The following is a 17,294-nucleotide window of genomic DNA, read 5'->3' on the forward strand; positions in this document are numbered from 1 at the left end:
TCGGAATTCAGAATGTTTCATTTAAAACCAGTTCCTTGTCACGGCTCTCTGAGACATCAGCGTCTGCTGGCGTTGGACCATGTCTCCGTCACTGTGCAGGCAGGGAGTCACCAGCCGTGGGCTCTGGGTGCTGCCCCTGCTCAGCCCTGTGGCCGCTGGGCACCCTCCCTGCCCCGGAGGAGACCAGCAGGTGACCAGCAGAGGGACCCAGGGCTGGCGTGCAGTCAGGCTGCCACCCCGGCTCACATCACCGCCTCCATGTGCAGGATCCTCAGGGCCTCCGAGATCTGGACGCTGGTGTCCATCTGCCCGTACATGCCCACCAGAAAGGCCCGGTGCAGCAAGACGGCTGCGTGCTCTATGGGAGAGACAGGACGGCACCCGTCCAGGCCCCAGTCAGCAGGCGGCTCTCAGAAGTGGGGCGTCTGGGCCTCCCTGAGAATTGGGCATCGGGGAGCAAAGGTATCCAGGGGCAGTAGGCGCTCTGCGCAGGACAGGCCGGGGCTCACCTTGGCAAAGGAGGGTGTATTCGGGCAGGTTCCTGAGGGCCGTCTGCACCACCTCGAAGTCCCGACTGCCCAGGCAGCACATAAATGTGGGCAAGAAGTCCGCTGCAAAGCTGAGCAGGCACACACTCAGGCAGGCCCCTTTCCCAGGCCCACGCCCTCAGCTGGCAGGGCCAGGCTAGAGCTGGCGCGCTGGGGTGGTAGGGACCTTGGGCTCACCTGGGGTTGTTCTGGATGGAGCGCAGGGCCAGGCCAAAGGCCAGACTTCGGCAGGGCTCCTCAGCAGAGCTCATCAGGCGCTGCAGGTTGGTCTGCAGGGGAAGGGGTGATACTGGGGCTCCTGTTGGGAGCTCAGCCCCTTGGCCCCCAGACCTCATGACAGGACTGCGGAGAGTTGTAGGGGACCCCACTCCCCACGCCCCCACCCCCTCAGGACCCGAAGTGGGAAGCACTGGCAGTCTGCAGATTCCAGCCCAGAGCAGGGGTAGGTTTCCTGGGAGCACCTGGCACAGGGCCAGGCTCAGACTTGCACCCCATCCCCCCAGCATGGCGCACCTCCTACAGAAGACTGATGGGCTCCCATGGCCCCAGCTCACTCACCGAGAAAAAGCCCAGGATCTCAGGTCTCCGCCGAGACATCTCATCTATGTCACTCAGAACTTCCAACAGATCTGGGATGGGCAGAGGGGCACTTGAGGGCCATGCCACAGCTGCTGGACTCAGGGCTAGACCCGTGTCCCCAGGCAGCCTCAGGGCCACAGCCTGGTGTCCCAGGTGTGGCAGAGTGTGGGCACACAGGGACCCCTTGCCAGGCCCTGCACACGTTCCAACAGAAGGACCCCACGTGCTCCAGGGGTGGTGTGGCCCATCAGAATGCTGGTAAGCCCAGGAGTCCCCCAGCACCTCAAGAGGAAAAGCAGCAGGAGTCATGCTGGCTTCCCAGTGCCACCAGGTCAGCAAGCCAAACTGCAGGTGCTGGCTGACTGGGAAGCTCTCAGAGGTGCAGACCCACCCAGACCCTTGTCTAGCAGGTCTGAGGAGGCCAGGAGTATGCCCTGGAACCACCCTGTTCAGCTGCCTGTCCCTGGCCACCTGGAGCCACTCCTGCCAGGTGGCACCCGGCTCCTCGTCTTCTTCGCAGAGGGATGCCGACCCCCCAGATGCACACCCTTCTAGAGGGTTGCCAGCACCACCATGTGCCCAACGGCCCAAGTCCATGCAGCTACCCTGCTCTCTGTTCTCGTGCACAGTGGCCCTCCCCTACCAGCCCATAGTCAGGCCTCCCATGTGTAGGTGCCCCTCGGCCCCAGGGGTCCCCGATCTTCCACTGTCTACAGCCTGCTCCCCAGTGAGCCCGCCAGCAGAGTAGCCCCTTCCAGGAGCCTCTGTCTTCCCTAAGGCCCTCTCTGCTCCTCCCATGACCGGGCAGGGATGCTGCTGTCTTCTGGAGGGCCAGACCCCTCATCAGACCAAGGATGTCACAGGGTTGCAACGGGAGCCCACCGCCCGCCATGGGACTGACTGGCCTGCTGGAGTCAGGCTCCCCAACTCACCCTCAACAGTCTGGCCCCGGGAAAGCCTCTTCATGTAGGGGGCCATTTCTGCTGCCGTCAGGGGGGTGAACAGGGAGACGCTGACCAGAGGCAGGGAGCCAGCTGAGCTCTCATCTGGAAGCCGGAATTGGTGCTGTCAGGCTGGGGACAGGGATGGCCCACCCTGGGAGCACCTATCTGCCCAGGGCCCAAGGGAAGGTCTGCCCTGGCAGCACTCGACACCTAGGCTCCAGAACCTGCCTGTGAGCAAGGGCCATCCCTGCCAAGCAGCCCCCGGAATCCCACATGACCCCAGGGCTGAGCACAATGCCCGGCATGCACGGGCACTCCCACAAACATGTGGGAACAGTGAGCGCTAGAACCTGCCTGGGAGACAGCACTTTCACTCTCTCACCCCACCAAGTGTGACCTCACACACACATAGCAGTGCCCTGCCCGGCTGCAGCTGGGACACACCACAGGGACACCAGGATGGTCCTAAGGGCTGCCAGGCCTGAAGCCCCTTCTTGGTAGAACCCCCTTGGGCCACACTCACCCTCACCCTCCTCGTCTAGGTCCCGGTCGGCTCTGCCGTCCCTACTGGGAAGGCTCAGCCCTGCAAGGAGAGACTTGAGCATCACCAGGTCGCTGCTGTCGAATGACAGGTCGCTGGGGAGAACAGATTCTCCATGAGGAAGGTGCCACAGGTGAGAGGCAGACAGGGAGCCAGGTGGACGTGGGAGGAGGCCGGAAGCCCCGGGGAGCAGGTTTGTAATGGCGCGGCACTGATGCAGCCCCTCGACCAGAGCCCCTGCCACCTCTGGCTCTAGCGCTGCAGACGCCCTGCCACCTCCCACCCCCACCCCCCTCACCTTGGTAACCCCTGACGTGCCTCTCTACAGCCTGCAGGCTGGACCCTCCCCAGAAAGAGCCTGTGGAGGCCAAACATAGACACAGACACACACTCACTGCAGCGCATCCGCATGTTTCTGCAGGAAGGAGACGGCCGCCGGGGCATTGCAGGTCACATACTTGTGTGTGAAGTGCACGAACTTGTGGATGAAGGGCGCCAGGTGGCGGGAAGACTTCCTGTAACTCTGCAAAGCACAAGCCGTGCATTCACAGCCAGAGCGCTGCCGCCCTGCCCACCCCACTTGCCTGGGAGGTCTCAGGAAGGACCCACAGATACCAGCAATGCCACCGCCGTGTGCTGGCTGCGGGGCACTATCTTAAGGGTCCCCTAAATGGCCTTGCCATTCGTGAGCCGCCAGGGCAGCCAGGCAGATGCCTAACTGGAACAAGCAGAGCATAACAGGAGATCGGTGACAGACCCCACAAAGGCACCGTGGCCGCAGAGAAGGCAGCACTCAGCCCCAGCTGTGGCTCGCAGCAGCCCCCTAAAGAACACGGGCTTTCCCCAGGCACACAACAGGCAGGGAGCTGGGCCTCAGGTGGGCGGCAGAAGCCACTGGAGAGGTGGCCTGGCCAGGCTCGTGACACAGGTGCCCTGGGAACTCTGAGGAGCCCATGTTAGCCTCAGGCAGAGGGCAACAAACCTGGCCCAGCCCAGGTCAGAAAAGTCAGGCTGGGCCAGGGCCGAGGGAGCAGAAGGGGGCCAAGGGTGGTGGGGGCTACAGGAGAGCACAGTGGGCAGAGGAGTGACAGGGGCACACGGGCCCAGGAGGGGCCCCACCGCCCAGGGTGGGCTGTCTGAAAGGCAGAGGCCCACGCACCAACAGCAGGCGGACGAAGGAGCGCAGACAGTCCCACAGCGCCCCCTGGTGCTCGTTCTGGAACACCTGAGGCTGCAGCAGCTCCAGGACCCCCAGCACGTGCAGGAAGAAGGTCAGGTGGTTCTGCTGGCGGAACTCCTGGAAGTTGAGGTGGGTGCGGCCGTGAAGGAGCGCAGCGATCATGGGCAGGTGCCTGGGGATAACCAAGAGTGCTCGGGGGTCGGCTTCCCCCAAAATCCAACACTCCTGCCCGACCCCACAGGAAACCCACTCTCTGGAGCACAAGAGGCACAGCGGCCCACCCTGGCTTGCCCACATAGCCTGGGGCTCACAGACATGCCCAGCTCCAACAAGCTGCAGGGCACAGCCTGAGGGGCCGGGTACTGGGATCCTGCCCACCCCACCTGGCCCCACATCTATGAGGTGGTGTTTCTCCTGACCCACCTCCAGGGAGAGCCCTGGGCCTGGCTCCGGCTCAGTCAGGAAGAACCCAACAGCCATACCTGTGCCGCATGGGCTGTCCCTGTCCTATGTTCTGCACAGCAGCTTTTAGACGCAGAACCTGCTCTTCAAGGAGCCCCCGAGCACAGCCAGGACGTGAAGAGCCACCAGAGGGCCTGCTGGAGTGCAGCAGGGCACCGGTACCTGAGCAGCAGGATGGGGTGGGCCACAGCCAACTTCCGGCAGGCCATGTTAGCATCGGCCACTCTGTTCTCTGATGACCGGGAGTCACTGGTGTCCGCAAGGAGGGTGATGAAGCGGTGGATGAGGCCGTCCAGCTGAGGAGATGGGGGCGGTGAGGACTGGGGGCCACCTGTAGCCCTGGCGTCTCATCTGTCTGCCCTACCCAGGGCCCAAGTCCACCTTGGAAGGGCCTGTGATGCGGCTCACTGGGGGTGGAGAGCCCCAGGTTCCCCAAAGACCTGGAATGGCCGCACAGTGACCAGAGAAAGCCGTCCCTCTCATCCCCCGCAACTCCTGTGCTTTTTGGGTGCCTGTCAAACAGGCCAAAGCCAAAGCCTCCAGAAAGCCTCACACATGGTATTCAAAGTTCACTCCTGCACAAAATAAATGCTCTCACTCGATGCCAAGGTACTGTGTTGATGGACATGTGAAACTGACATGGTGTATGAAGCATGACCTCAACTGTACAAAACAATATGTATAAAAAAAAGAAGGAAACGTCATAAAAAACCAACTTCCCTGCATTGTACTAAAAATGTCACAAGTCCTACTCGAAGCTAAACCTCGGAGGTGGGTGCGGAAGGCCTGTCAGACTTGCACACAACCTCTGTATCCTCCCCAAAGCAGCGCCAGCAGATGACACACAGATCTGCACGAGCGTGAGGCTGTGCAGTCTGACGGTGCCAGGGCCCGCCAGCAGGGGTACAGGAAGCAAGCTGGTGTGACGCCCTGCAGCACTGCTGGGTCTTGGGACCACGCTGAGCCAAAGATGGCCAGTGAGAAGCATGTGTGGCGACTCCCCAGAGAGAATGCTCCAGGAAGCCCAAACTCTGAGGTAGGGGCCAGGGAGTGCAGGGAGAGGGTGCCAGGGCACAGGGACGCTCTGGGCAGTCAGCACACGCAGCCGCCATCACTCCCCATGCCAGCTCCAGGCAGCAGGCTGTGTCTACAGTGCCTTATAAAGGAGAAATGGGGTGCGGGCGGAAAGCTCCTCTGCTCTGCTCCACAGCCTGAGGGGCTGCTTTAAGGAGAGAAGACTGCCTCCGGGCCCTCCAGGAGGCGCCACAGGCGAGAGGGGTGAGGGGGGCTCTGCCCTCAGGTGCCCCTGAAAACGGGCCGCCCAGATGCACCAGCACCACTCATATGTCCTCCTTTGTTCTTAAATCTGAGGAACTGTGTCTCTTGGCTACCTGGTTTGGGTTTCTGCGCCTGCCCCAAGAGAGAACAGGGGTCGGAAGCGGTCCCGACCACCCCCTCATCAGGCCGCCCACCCTCTGCTCACCTTGCAGGTGCTGCTCCCAGTGGCACCTCCACTGTGCAGCAGGGCCTCAGGCAGGGGCACCCGCAGCTCCGGCCACTGCAGGTAGAGCTGTACCAGCAGGTCCCGGCAGCGCCTGCCCAGCACACTGCAAGACATGGGGGGTGGGGCTGCTGGGGGGGTGGGGCTGCTGGGGGGGCAGGGGGTGGGGGGAACGGGCAAGGGGCAGGCGCCCTCACCTGTCGCCCCACTGCTGGAGGCAGCTCGTCAGGTGCACGGTCACCTTCCTAACGCTCTCGTCATGTCCACGGCAGCAGCTGAGCAGCAAGGGCAGCCGGGCCTGGAGGAGGCTGCAGGCAGCAGCGTCCCCGTCCTGGCTCCTGGCCTCTGCCTCTGCCAGGATCAGCTCCACCAGGCCGATGAGCTCTGCCGCTTGGACCCGCAGCACCAGCTCCTCCCTCCGCTTCTGCAACCAGCCCCACCAGTCAGCACCAAGACAGATGGGACAGGCTTGCACACGCCTCACCCCACCCTGCAGGGCAGTGTGCCCCAAGACCTGCCTGAGGGGTGCGCTGGTCCCTTCCCTGCCAGATCCGTGGAACGTGGATGCAGGCCCAGAGGAAGTCCAGAGAGGCTGAAGGGTCAAACCTGCAAAGACGTGGGAACTTTGTCTCAGTTTCCAGGCAAAAGATAAATATTAGATGCAGGAGAAAACAAAAGGTAGGACAGGCCCTGGTGATGGAAAGTTTAGGCTGCAAGCACCACTTTCTCATACACTCTCTAGGTATGTGCCCAGGTCAGCTGTTCAAGGATATGGGCCACCCTGCCCCATCTGACCTCTCCGTACCTCACATCTGCAAAACAAACGTTGGTCCTGCCCACCCTCTAGGCCTGATGGCCCGACAGCACACAGCATGGACAGCAACCATGGAGACTATCCGAGGAGTGCACATTTCACCTGCTGACCATCTGGTGGTCACCCAGAGCAGCGACACTTGGACCAGGTGGACTCTGTATCCCCAGGGTGGTAACACCTGCTGCAGGGCCCCCTCTCAGGGTAGTAGTGTGCAGTGGGCTGGATCAGATAACTAGAGGGCCCCTTGATGTGGCCACCATACCACCTGGCCTGCCAGAGAGGGATGTGGATCAGGGTGTTCACCTCTGCTCCCGGTTCTTGCCCAGCAGAATGCGGATACACTGGTGCAATGTGGACCAGCTGGACTGATGAGTCAGGAGGGCCAGCAGGTAGGGTCGGAAGGATGGCACCTGGGGGCCCGGATGACCTTTGCCCTGCGGAGGAAGGGCATGAGATATGGTCCCTGCTGGGCAGACTGGCTGCCTGGCCTCGAGCAGTTAGAAAGGAGAGGAAGAGGGCTATTTCCAGAACAACCTGGAGCTCCTGCCTCAGAGCAAGTCTGGCAGCCCTGAACCACATGGGGCCTTGCTGGGGCATGCTACAGATACAGCATGTGCTGACCCAAACCAGAACCTCAGAGACGGCAAGTACACACAAATGAAGATGAGAAACACCCAAATCCCCAACTCCTGCTCCCAGGACCCCCAGAGTCTTATCCAAAGGTCACAGATTGGGAGTACATCGGGGGACTTGGGGACACAGGAGGGTGATCAGAGCTCTCTGAGATGCCCAGATCCTCCCCACAGGCTTCTCGGGGGACCCATTCCCAGCGAGGTACTGAGCTCCACTTTCTGCTTGGCTCACCACAGGACCTCCCATCCTTGCAGGAGGCTCAGGGGCACAAAGCATTGGTCCCCCTCCTACCCGCCTGCCTTAGCAAGTAGATCTGGCCACTGCAATAACTGGTCACAGGGGACAGGGCACCCATCCTGGCCAGTGAGAGGCCCGGGCTTCTGCTGGAACCAGTGGAAAGAGTCCACATGGAGGCTGTCCTGGGAGCCCCGTACCCAGCATGCCCAAGCTAGCACAGGCCATCAGCCCTCAGAGCAGAGCACAGCCCACCTCGTTCCGGAAGAACAGCAGCCTCTGCTGCAGGTCAGGGCAACTGCTGATCACCTCAGGGTCCAGCATCTCCAGCCAGTCGACCAGGAGCCCTGAGCAGGGTCCCAGCTGGACAGCCTCTGAGCTGAAGGGAAAGTGGGGAGAGGGCTCAGAAACAGCCAGTCAGGGCCACCCACAGATCAGCCATCACCCTGCCAGCTCACCTGCTGCCATCAGCTTCTGGCTCCCCTGGGACTGGGGGCTCCTTGTCTTGCAGCAGCAGGGAGCTCACCACTGCCACAGGCCTCAAGGTCGGTGACATGGGGGCGGGGGCCAGGAGCGCAGCCAGCAGTTCCTCCAGGTGAGGCGACCCCACCTCAATCAGACCCCGGAGGACTGTAGGGAAAATGGAAAGCATGTACCGTGTCACTCCAGCTCAGGGGATAGAGACAGGCAGGCCTCAGGGTGTCCACAGGCCAGGGAGGCCCTGCATGCCTAGGCTGGGGTGGCCCCTGGTGAGCAGTGGCTCTGGGCTCTTGCCCCAGGAAAAAGGCTCAAGAGAGATTACAGGTCTGAGTCCATCACTGGGGGCGGGGGCGGGGGGGCTCCCCACATGCACAAAATCCCAATAGCAGAGCCCACGCCAGGGCTACTTTGCTGGACATGGGGCCTTCCTGGCAGACTGCCACTCCTCTCCACAGCCCTCATTTTGGGGGCATCCAGGAGGGAACCTCTGCACCAGGCAGCCAAACTGGGGAGCCTCACAGTTCCTAGCCCTGAGGTACCTTTGCCGACGAGCTCAGGCTCCACACCACACTTCTCTCCTGACTTGAGGGTGGTGACTACAGCCCGGACAGTGGAGCTGACCACCTCCAAGTCCCCTCGGAATGCCAGGGCCTCAGCCAGACGCAGGAGCCCACTCCGTGCTGCAAGGAAGCCCATATGTGACCCAGGGTACAGGCCTCTGCCCCTGTGACCTGCTCTGTCCAGGAAGCCCCTAGGTCTCACATGCACTTCCCACTAGGGATCCTACTTTGCTCCCCAAAGCCCTAGCTTTCCAATCCCTCAGCCACGTCCACATTGATGTCCATCTGGGGCCCACAGAGCACCAGAGCTAACACCCCTGCACTAAGGAGGCCATCGGCCCCTCTCCCCTGGCCCCAGGAGAGTGGCCGCAAGCCTGAGGCCCCACCCCCCAGAAACCTGCCAGCATTCACCGTCGCTGATCCTGCGGCGTGCTGAGTACTGGGCAGCAAACAGCTTGAGCTGGGCCTGCAGGGGCCCCCCTTCCCCAGCGGAGCCGTCTAGCCACTGCAGTGTCTGCATGAGCACTTTGAGGAAGAGCGATGAGAAGCCGGTATCTTGGGGCACACAGCGCTGTGGGGACAACCCGCAGCTCAGAACTGGCACAAGAGCCAGGGCAAGGCCAGAACAGAGTCTCTGGCCATCATGCTGCCCCCGATGCGCCAGGGCCTCAGACAGACCCTTTCAAACTCCAGAGCTGGTGAGATATCCTATTGTTCGAGACTCACCTTCTCACAGCTCAGGAAGAAAAATGAGACGCCCCGCCATACACATGCATGTGTACAAACACTAATACGTTCACGTGTACGTGCACACAGAATAACACACAGTACCAGACTACGAAATCCAGGGCACAGGCACAGACTGGGAACTACCCCCACTACCTCCTTCTCCTTACTGGAAACATTCCATAAACAGAGGTAGGTGTTCCGTACCCAGCTATTTAGAAGCCTATGTCCTCTGTCCATTGAGAAACCAAGGACCAAGGCCCACAAAGGGACACAGCTAGGACACTCAGCTGGGCAGAGCCTGGGATGCAAGGTGCTGGAACTCACGCAGTGGCCCTCCTGCGTGGCTCCCCACAGCCCAGAACTTTGCTGCAGACACACTCACCTGGTACTGGCAGAGCTGGCGCATCAGAGGACAGGCAAGGAAGTGGCTCCGGTGCATGGACATCACCAGGGCTCCGCTATGCGGGGAGTTGAGCAGGGTAGCGATGGCCTGCAGGAGTCGCACTGTGACACCTGACACCTCGGGGCTCCCCTGACGTACTCGTGCCAGCTCCTGGCCCAAGGCCTGCTGCAGCGCAAGAGCAGCAGGGCGGGCACTAGAGCTCTGCCACCGCGGGCCTGGGCTCAGCGGGAAGATCTGGTGCAGAAAAAGGAGCAGCAAAAAAAAAAAAAAAAAAAAAAAAAAAGGAGCAGCATCAGGAAGGCAGGCTCAGCGGAGGTGCAACTGCTGTGCCCTGCACCTGTGCCACAACTGCTAACGCCCTGTTGGCCGGACTGTGCCTAGGTGCTGCCAGCAGCAGTCCCTACTGGATGCTCTAAGGAAGCACCCAGGGTGGGCGCCCAGGACTCCTGAAGGGAGCCTGCATGGGGGTCCCTGCTTAGGCTGAAACTGCAGGCTAGCCCAGCGCCCTGCAAACACTGGTCGCCCCAGTTACAGAACGGAGCACCAAACCCAGAGAGTGTGAGTGGGCCGTAGCATCCCAAGCACGGGCCTGGGAGTCCAGGGAAATCCAGTCAAGACAGAGTGTGTGTGCAAGCGTGTGAGCAAGAAAAGACACAAGCACTCAACAGTGAACGTCGCCGTGTGAGTAGATGAGCACCCACACGGGGACTCCAGGCTGCACATGTGTGTCCACAAGAGGTGCGGGGGCAGGGAGCAGGGCGGCAGTGGCTAGGGAGAGAATGCTAGGGAGTTTCTGTGCAACTCTCCTAAGTGCACAAAAACGACAGCTATGCAACTCTGGACAGGCTGAAAGTCAGGGACCCTCCGCTTTAGAAGGCACACTGTATGGGGTATAAATGAAGCACGGTATCATCAGAGTAGGTCGGCCCTCAGGACTCCACATGTGGCTGAGGGCTCATGCCAACTGAGCCAGTCCTGCAGAGACCTGCCACCTCCAGGCACCACCCTCAAAGCAAAACACACCTGACGACCCAAGTGGGGTGGGAGGCATGGTAACCAGCCACTTTCCCCAGTGAGGGCGCTGAGGCAGGAGGGAGGGAGGGGGCTGGTCCAGGGTCGCCCAGCTCTGACTAGGACAACAGGCTCCAGCGTGTCCCCCATGGATGTGGAGTTGTAGGATGAAGCCCCTCCCTCCCTGAGCCTGGGGGCACCCCACCTCTGGAGAGACTGTCCCAGGTAGCAGCGGCGGTACCTGTAGGAGCATGCCGGCCAGGTCATCCTCAGGGGCGAGCACTCGCACCTGGGTCACAGCCCGGGTCCGTCCCTGGCCCGAAGGCTGCTCCGGACTGCTCTTGGATTTTGGCGCCTCTGTGCTGTCTGCAGAGAAAGAGGAAGAGGCTTCAGGTGGTGACCCTTCATGGTTGGCTTAGAGCAGGAGCTTGGAACCCCTCAAGCACCCTAGCCACACTCAGGCCTGCTGAGGGCCACAAGAAGCAGGGCCTTTACATTGGGAAGTCGGACCCCGGCAGCTGACAAGTGTGTGCCCTGGGTCTGGGGAGGCCCTATGTTGCCGTGGGCTGAGCTGGGAGGCAGGGGGACAGGCTGGTACCTCGTCGTGGTGGTAGGGAGGCTGTGAGTAGGGAATGGAAGGTCTGGCCTCCGGATGCTCCTCTCTCGTGCTGAACTTCAACCAGGTGAGCCATGTAATCTGTGGGCCAGCAGCCAGCAGTTAAAACACCTGAATCCAGGAGAGCGAGTGTCCCCCCATTCCATAGAAATCTGCTCTGGGAATACCATCCCTGCTCCCCAAACACCCCAGCACATGGTTTCACAACCTGAACTACAGGATCTTTCAGCAAAGGACCTGGTAGCCTTGAGTACGCCCCTGCAGCTCCTCCATCCACAAACCCCAGAGCACTTACAGACACCTGGGATGCCCGGGGTGTGCTGGGACACAGCAGCCCGGCTTCTCCTGAGTGCTCCAGGCTTGACTTCCTGCCAAGAGTGCCTGCCCTAAGTGCCCTCTGCCCCCAGACCATCCCTGTCACTCATGCAGGGCCCCAGGCGCTCGGTCAAAGAATGCAGCAGACATGTGGATCCCTGACTCTTACTCTTGTCCATGATGTTCTGCTCCAGGGTCTGGGGGTCATGAGCCACTGCCTGGTCCAGGTACTGGAGGAGTTTGCTCATGCTGGACACGGGGATGCCGAAGGACTGCACGAAGAGCAGCAGCTGCTGGGGCTCCAGGTCCTGTAGGGCTGAGGGTGACACTTGCTTGGTGACCCCTCGCTCGGTGTCCCTGGGCCCCAGGGAAGACTCCCTGCCCCAGAAGGCTCACAGCTCACTGCTCGGCTCATAAACTGGCTCCCTCACTCTGCCCCCTGAAGCCATGTGCAAGCCCTGTGGCTCCTTTCTTCTTGCCCCTGAGCTCCCCTAGAAATGTCACTGGCTCCCTGTGACTTAAAAGGAGTACAGGCTCCTTAGAGTGTGCCCTCCCCTTGCTTCCCAAACTAGGCCCACTGTGTACCAAACTGCTTCCCAGGCTGTCTTCCCCTGGCCAGGTGCTACTCACCTGCACTGGCTGCTGTTGTTCCTCCTCAAACAGGCCACCCCCCTCCCACTCCATCCCCCAGAACCAGTGCAGAGGACCCAGCCCTTTCGTCTCCCCTCAAAACTCCCAGGCCACTTTCTCTCTGGCCTTTGGCACTGCTCACTCCCATGGGGCCCCTTGGCCTCCCTGCCAGACAATGAGGGGCTGGTACTCGGGGCCAGGGTAGCATGGTGCTCACTACAAAGCCCAGCATAGTGCCACACCTCCCGAGACCCCCATGAGCACCTGCTGCATAACGAACGCCCCAGCGCCTACATGGCTACCAAGCTATCCCCTCCCACATGTGATGGTGGGAATGCCCAGGCTCATACAAGAGGTGTGAGGCCAGCCCACCCCCGTACCAGCGTCTACCAGGCGAGGGACCTCTGAGCGGATCATGCGCAGCTTCAGCCAATCGGGCAGCAGCAGGGCCTCCTCGGACGTGTCCACCAGGAAGGCTGTGGGCAGAGGCTGCTTCTCCGGGAACCAGATATCTAGCAGAGCCTGGAACTCGCCATCACCAGCTTCGGGGAGACAAGGTGGTAAGCAGCAGGATAGCTCAACAAGGCCGTCCTAACCTCTGAGGTTAGGGAGCTCCCTCCTCCCCCGCCCCCGAGGGAGTGAAGGCTGAGGCTGGAAGAGCCGCATTTCCTTGCCATGTAAGGGGGAATGGAGGCTTCACAGGACCAGAAGAGGTGGCCTGCCTTTGCTGCCAGGGGCTCTGTGTGGCTTGTGTATCTAACCCCACAATCTCTGCACCCCCATTCCAGCTGAGAGCATGCAGGTCCTAAAGCCGGCCAGTCCACCTTGAGGGATTTTTTGTGACAGTCTAGCATTCCCCGCCAGCACTTTCCCACCCCACTGCTCAGTTGAGCCAGCTCCCTTCTGCTCCCCACTCCCCAAGGCTGACATCAGGCCAGCCTCCACTCATTGCACAGGGCTCATGAACTCCTGTCCTGAGGGGCCACCTTCCAAGCAGAGCCCACACAGCACCAATCCCAGTAAGAGGCCCTGTCCCTGCCCTGCCTTCCCCTCCCAGACACAAGCACATGGCAGACCAGGTCACGGCAGGTGGCCAGGAAGGGGTGGAGGGAAGGCTGCCAGGCTGAAGAGAGCTCAGCCACCCAGAGGGATATGCATAGTCCACAGCCAGCGAGGGGAGGGCCTGTGCAGAGGAGCTGGAGCTCACAGCTCTGGGGCTCGGTGACAGCTCAACAGGCAGCCCTGTATCTATACTTCCACTTCCAGAAACCAAGAGTTTCACCAATGGGCTAGGAGCACCTGGAGACGCAGACATGGCAAAGTGGCCTCCCAATGACACAACACCACGGGCTGGGGTGGCGAAGAGGCACCAGAGATCACAGACTTGTTAATCCGCGGAGCATTGCAGCCCCTGAGAGCTCTCCTGCCACACAGAGGATCCAGGGTGCTTTCCGCCAAACTCTCTAAGACAGGTAGACAAAGGATCCCATCTCCTCCTTACGGGGACCTGCCCAAAGCCGCAAGCAAGTGCAGGCATTCTACCTGCTGTGCACCCCTACCTGGCGGGGCTGGAGCTCACAGCGTGAAGAAGCCTGTTGGCACAGACCCAGGAGCTGCCCCTGGCACACCAGCAGGTCACTCACCTCGGGGTGGCCCCAGTGTCAGGAGGATGACCATGGCGTGCACCACCAGTATGTGCATGGTGGCCGTCTCCCCACTGGTCCAGCGGAGGAAGACCTGGTCCTGGGACTCTGACTGCAGGAGGAAGAGGAGGGTGGCTGGGCTGTGGCAGGATGCTGGGGGCTCCACCCGGGGAGCACTCGCCCACCAGCCTTACCCAGCTGTACACCTCCTCTCCTTCCTTGCTCTTGCGCATGCGCCTCACATAGCGGGAGAAGATGGAGAGCAAGGCGACGAGCACGGCGTCCGACTCAGCACTGCAGGAGCGCTTCGAGAAGAGGTGAGACATGATGGTGGACCGCTCCACGACCAGCCGGGCCACATCCTGTGGGCAGCAAGCAGGGCCATCAGAGGGCCTCCCCCGCCAGCCTCATCATCTTGTCTCCACGAAGCTGACAGCCAGCAGTGGCCCACCTCAAGGCCGCATCATGGGAGCTTGTGCAGCCATGGCCAGGGTCACCGAGACCCAGCGGCATGTGGTAGGTGCACTGACAGGAATGGCTGTCATAACCCACCCTGCTAGCAGAGGGGAGCATGTGCCGGCGAGGAGGGAACGCTGACCCCAGCCCGTGACCAACAGGAGCACACGCTTCTCAAGACCCATTGACAAAAGCCAACAGCCAGACACAGTCGTGCCTGGCACACAGGCCGGGAGCTGTCTCATGCTGCCCATCGGAGCCAACTCGGGCCAGGGCATCAAGGCCTGGGCTGCTGTTCCCACCTGGCCCCTTGGTGAGAAGCACACACTTGGAAAAGACCCCATGTCCAGGGACCCACATCCATTCAGCCCATAGAGCCCCGGACCCACAGGACCCACATGAGGTCGGAGCCAGAGTCGGCAGACAGGACAGCTAGGTCACAAGAGAGCCGACCAGAACAACAGGGAAAGAGGAAACAGGCCACCCCCCTCACTGTGTAAGACCCGCCAGAACACACCCGGCTTGGCCAGGTACCCCATCCTACCTGAGCCAGTGTGCCCATGGGTGCCCCAACCCCTGTCACAGCCCAGGTACCACCGCCCTGGGGGCAAAGAAAGTGACAGAGCCGGCCAGGCCTTGCTAACCACAGCAGCTACACTGGCCCCAAGCACACCCAGACCCTGGCTCCCCCGATACTTGCTCTGGGCAGAAGCCACGAGGAAGCGAGCACGGCACTTGCAGAGGGTTGCACTGCTGGCCCTGCTCAGCTCCTGCTCAGCCTGGGGCTGCCCCCTCCGCAGTAGGGCCGGATGGCTCTGTTGTACCCCCCAAGACCTCTGTTCCGGTGCAGGTTACCATCTCCATGCCCTCACCAGTGCCAAGTCACTGTGCTGGCCCTGCTCCTCCACGGGTGTATGCTGGGACAGGTAGACCAAGTAGGCACTGATGGTCTGCGGGTCGGTCTCCATGTGAATGGCCTGGGGACGAAGGGCCGCATGAGCTCCATCTACAAGCCCACGTCCCCTGCCCCCATGCCATCAGCAGCACCCTGCACCCCTACCTGCTGCAGTGCCAGGGCAGTGGTGGGCCTGACGCTGTCAAACAGAGGCAGCCGGGGCAGGTCGCGCAGCAGCCACTGGTAGCCCCGTAGCGCCTCGGGGTCCCCAGGGTCCTCCTCCATCGGGGGCTCCTTCTCCTCCCCATCCCGCGGACTGCCCTCCGAGAGCACCAAGGATAGGCCCTGTGGGCAGATGGGCATGTTCTCTCAAAGTCCCAGGAAGATGGGGGCTGCCTGGCCAACAAGCATGCTGCGTCCTGCCACAGATGCTTGAACTGACACAACCAGGAAGCCGCTTGAGATAGCTTCCTTAGAAAGTTGCCCAGCATCTCACAAGACAGGGCAAGATGGCTTACAAGGTCACCGAGCCCCTCTCGGGGCCTTCCCACAGCACCTGGGGAGGGACAATGGGCAGGCGAGAAGGGGTCTGGCTCTCCCAGACATCACCCCAGCCACCACTTCAGCACCCGGTAGAATAAAAGCTTGAAAAAGGTACAAGACAGAAACTCGGGCCGGGAGGCAGAGGTGTGGGGGGTGCAAAGGGGCCTCACCTTCATGGCCAGCACCCTGGAGGCCACCTGGGAGGAGCCGAGGCGCCGCAGAAAGTAGTCCAGCACTTCACATGTGGTCTGCTCATCAGCCTTGGGGCCTAGCAGCAGGTCCTGCAGGCGGCCCAGCAGCTGCCGCTGCTTCTGCTGCCTCTGCAGGGGCGAAGGAGACCCCTGGGTGGGCCTAGGGGCCATGGGAGGGACGCAGCACCCCAGGGGGAGGAGGGCAGGTACTGCAGGGGAGACATACTACCCTGTGGGGGGGGAGCCCAGAGAGATGGGAGGGCACCAACCTGCCTCTTCTTGGCTTTCTGCTCTTTGCTCTCACCCTCCTCCTCCTCCTCCCCAGAAGTGGCATCGTCCGCCGCGTCGTGCAGCAGGAACTCACACAGGCACTGCACAGGCAGCACGTCCAGCGAACCCTCGCTGGACTGCACCAGGTCGGCCAGCCAGGGCATGGACTGCGAGGAGGCCTGGGCCAGGTGATGCAGACACTCAGCCCCTCCCAGCATGAATCTGCCGAGTCCCCTGCCGCAACCCACCTGCCTGCTGCCCCAAGCTCCCCAAGCTCCCGCAGCAACAGGTCATGGCCACACTTGCATGCTGGCAGTCGTCTACAGCCAAGGAGCCAAGGAGAGGCCCTGTGTCCCAGAGTGCCCTCTTCTGGTTACATACGGTCTCAATGCGAGAGACTGATGATGTCTCTGCAGGGTCCCCCCTGCCCCACCTCCCCACCTCCTGCTGATGCCTCTGCCAGCCCACCCCCCACCCCACCACACCCACCAGAGCTGCGGGGAACTCGCCTGCCTCTGGATGATGTTGAGGAGAAAGTCTGGGTTTCGGCTCCGGCACAGCAGGTGCCCGAGACGCAGGGACTGGTTTAGACTTTTCACTTGGTCCAGAATGTGGGGGGGAGGCCTCCGAGGCGGTCCTCTGAAGGTCCCAGATGACATGAGTGTATTAGGAAGCTGTGTGTGCACAGTGTCCCCAAGCAACAGCAGCAGGTGAGGGCAGGAGGACCGCCTGTGTCCCATCTGAGTTGGCCCCCTCACGAAGGGCTGGCAGTCCCTTTGCTTCCCAGCTGCTAAGTGCACTCAGCTCATGCAGAGGGTCCTGGGGCTGCTCCTCCAGCCTTGCCCCACCAGCCCCACCACTGCCAGTTCCGGCCCGGCCCCTGGAGGGTGAGCACAACGTACTGAGGGTCCAAGCTGGTGAGCTGCGACAGGAGAAGGCTGCTGCTCTCAGTGATGGTCTGCTTGGTGGAAGCCGCTGCCAGATGGCCCTCAAACGCCAGGATCTCCTGCTTTTCCCGCTGGGAGGTCTGCAGCTCCCGATTAATCATCTCCGTCCGGGTCTCCTCATCGGTCAGGGTGCACGGAGGGTATGAGTAGTTGCTGGGGAGTGAGCAGG

General features: G+C 61.5%; 1 protein-coding gene across 2 annotated transcripts in view; it reads right to left on the reverse strand.

The window, feature by feature from the left end:
- The window catches only part of INTS1 (integrator complex subunit 1), a 29,928-nt gene continuing 12,634 nt past the window's right edge, over nt 1-17,294 (reverse strand). For both annotated transcript variants that reach the window (XM_077907520.1, XM_077907521.1), the window contains exons 18-47: nt 17,081-17,278; nt 16,688-16,817; nt 16,178-16,357; nt 15,888-16,037; nt 15,340-15,519; nt 15,152-15,256; nt 14,018-14,185; nt 13,824-13,935; nt 12,561-12,722; nt 11,720-11,866; nt 11,218-11,316; nt 10,861-10,985; nt 9,588-9,842; nt 8,888-9,047; nt 8,456-8,596; nt 7,895-8,066; nt 7,692-7,815; nt 6,873-7,003; nt 6,274-6,361; nt 5,953-6,179; nt 5,738-5,861; nt 4,417-4,550; nt 3,772-3,964; nt 3,008-3,135; nt 2,595-2,707; nt 2,060-2,173; nt 1,107-1,177; nt 726-817; nt 510-619; nt 1-358 (exon numbers count right to left, since the gene is read on the reverse strand). In XM_077907520.1, the coding sequence (XP_077763646.1) occupies nt 243-358; nt 510-619; nt 726-817; nt 1,107-1,177; nt 2,060-2,173; nt 2,595-2,707; nt 3,008-3,135; nt 3,772-3,964; nt 4,417-4,550; nt 5,738-5,861; nt 5,953-6,179; nt 6,274-6,361; nt 6,873-7,003; nt 7,692-7,815; nt 7,895-8,066; nt 8,456-8,596; nt 8,888-9,047; nt 9,588-9,842; nt 10,861-10,985; nt 11,218-11,316; nt 11,720-11,866; nt 12,561-12,722; nt 13,824-13,935; nt 14,018-14,185; nt 15,152-15,256; nt 15,340-15,519; nt 15,888-16,037; nt 16,178-16,357; nt 16,688-16,817; nt 17,081-17,278 (4,249 nt within the window). In that variant the 3' untranslated portion in view covers nt 1-242. The remainder of the gene's footprint in view (nt 359-509; nt 620-725; nt 818-1,106; nt 1,178-2,059; nt 2,174-2,594; nt 2,708-3,007; nt 3,136-3,771; nt 3,965-4,416; nt 4,551-5,737; nt 5,862-5,952; nt 6,180-6,273; nt 6,362-6,872; nt 7,004-7,691; nt 7,816-7,894; nt 8,067-8,455; nt 8,597-8,887; nt 9,048-9,587; nt 9,843-10,860; nt 10,986-11,217; nt 11,317-11,719; nt 11,867-12,560; nt 12,723-13,823; nt 13,936-14,017; nt 14,186-15,151; nt 15,257-15,339; nt 15,520-15,887; nt 16,038-16,177; nt 16,358-16,687; nt 16,818-17,080; nt 17,279-17,294) is intronic.

This window comes from Canis aureus, chromosome 8 (genome assembly GCF_053574225.1).
Source record: "Canis aureus isolate CA01 chromosome 8, VMU_Caureus_v.1.0, whole genome shotgun sequence".
NCBI classification, from domain to species: Eukaryota; Metazoa; Chordata; class Mammalia; order Carnivora; family Canidae; genus Canis; species Canis aureus.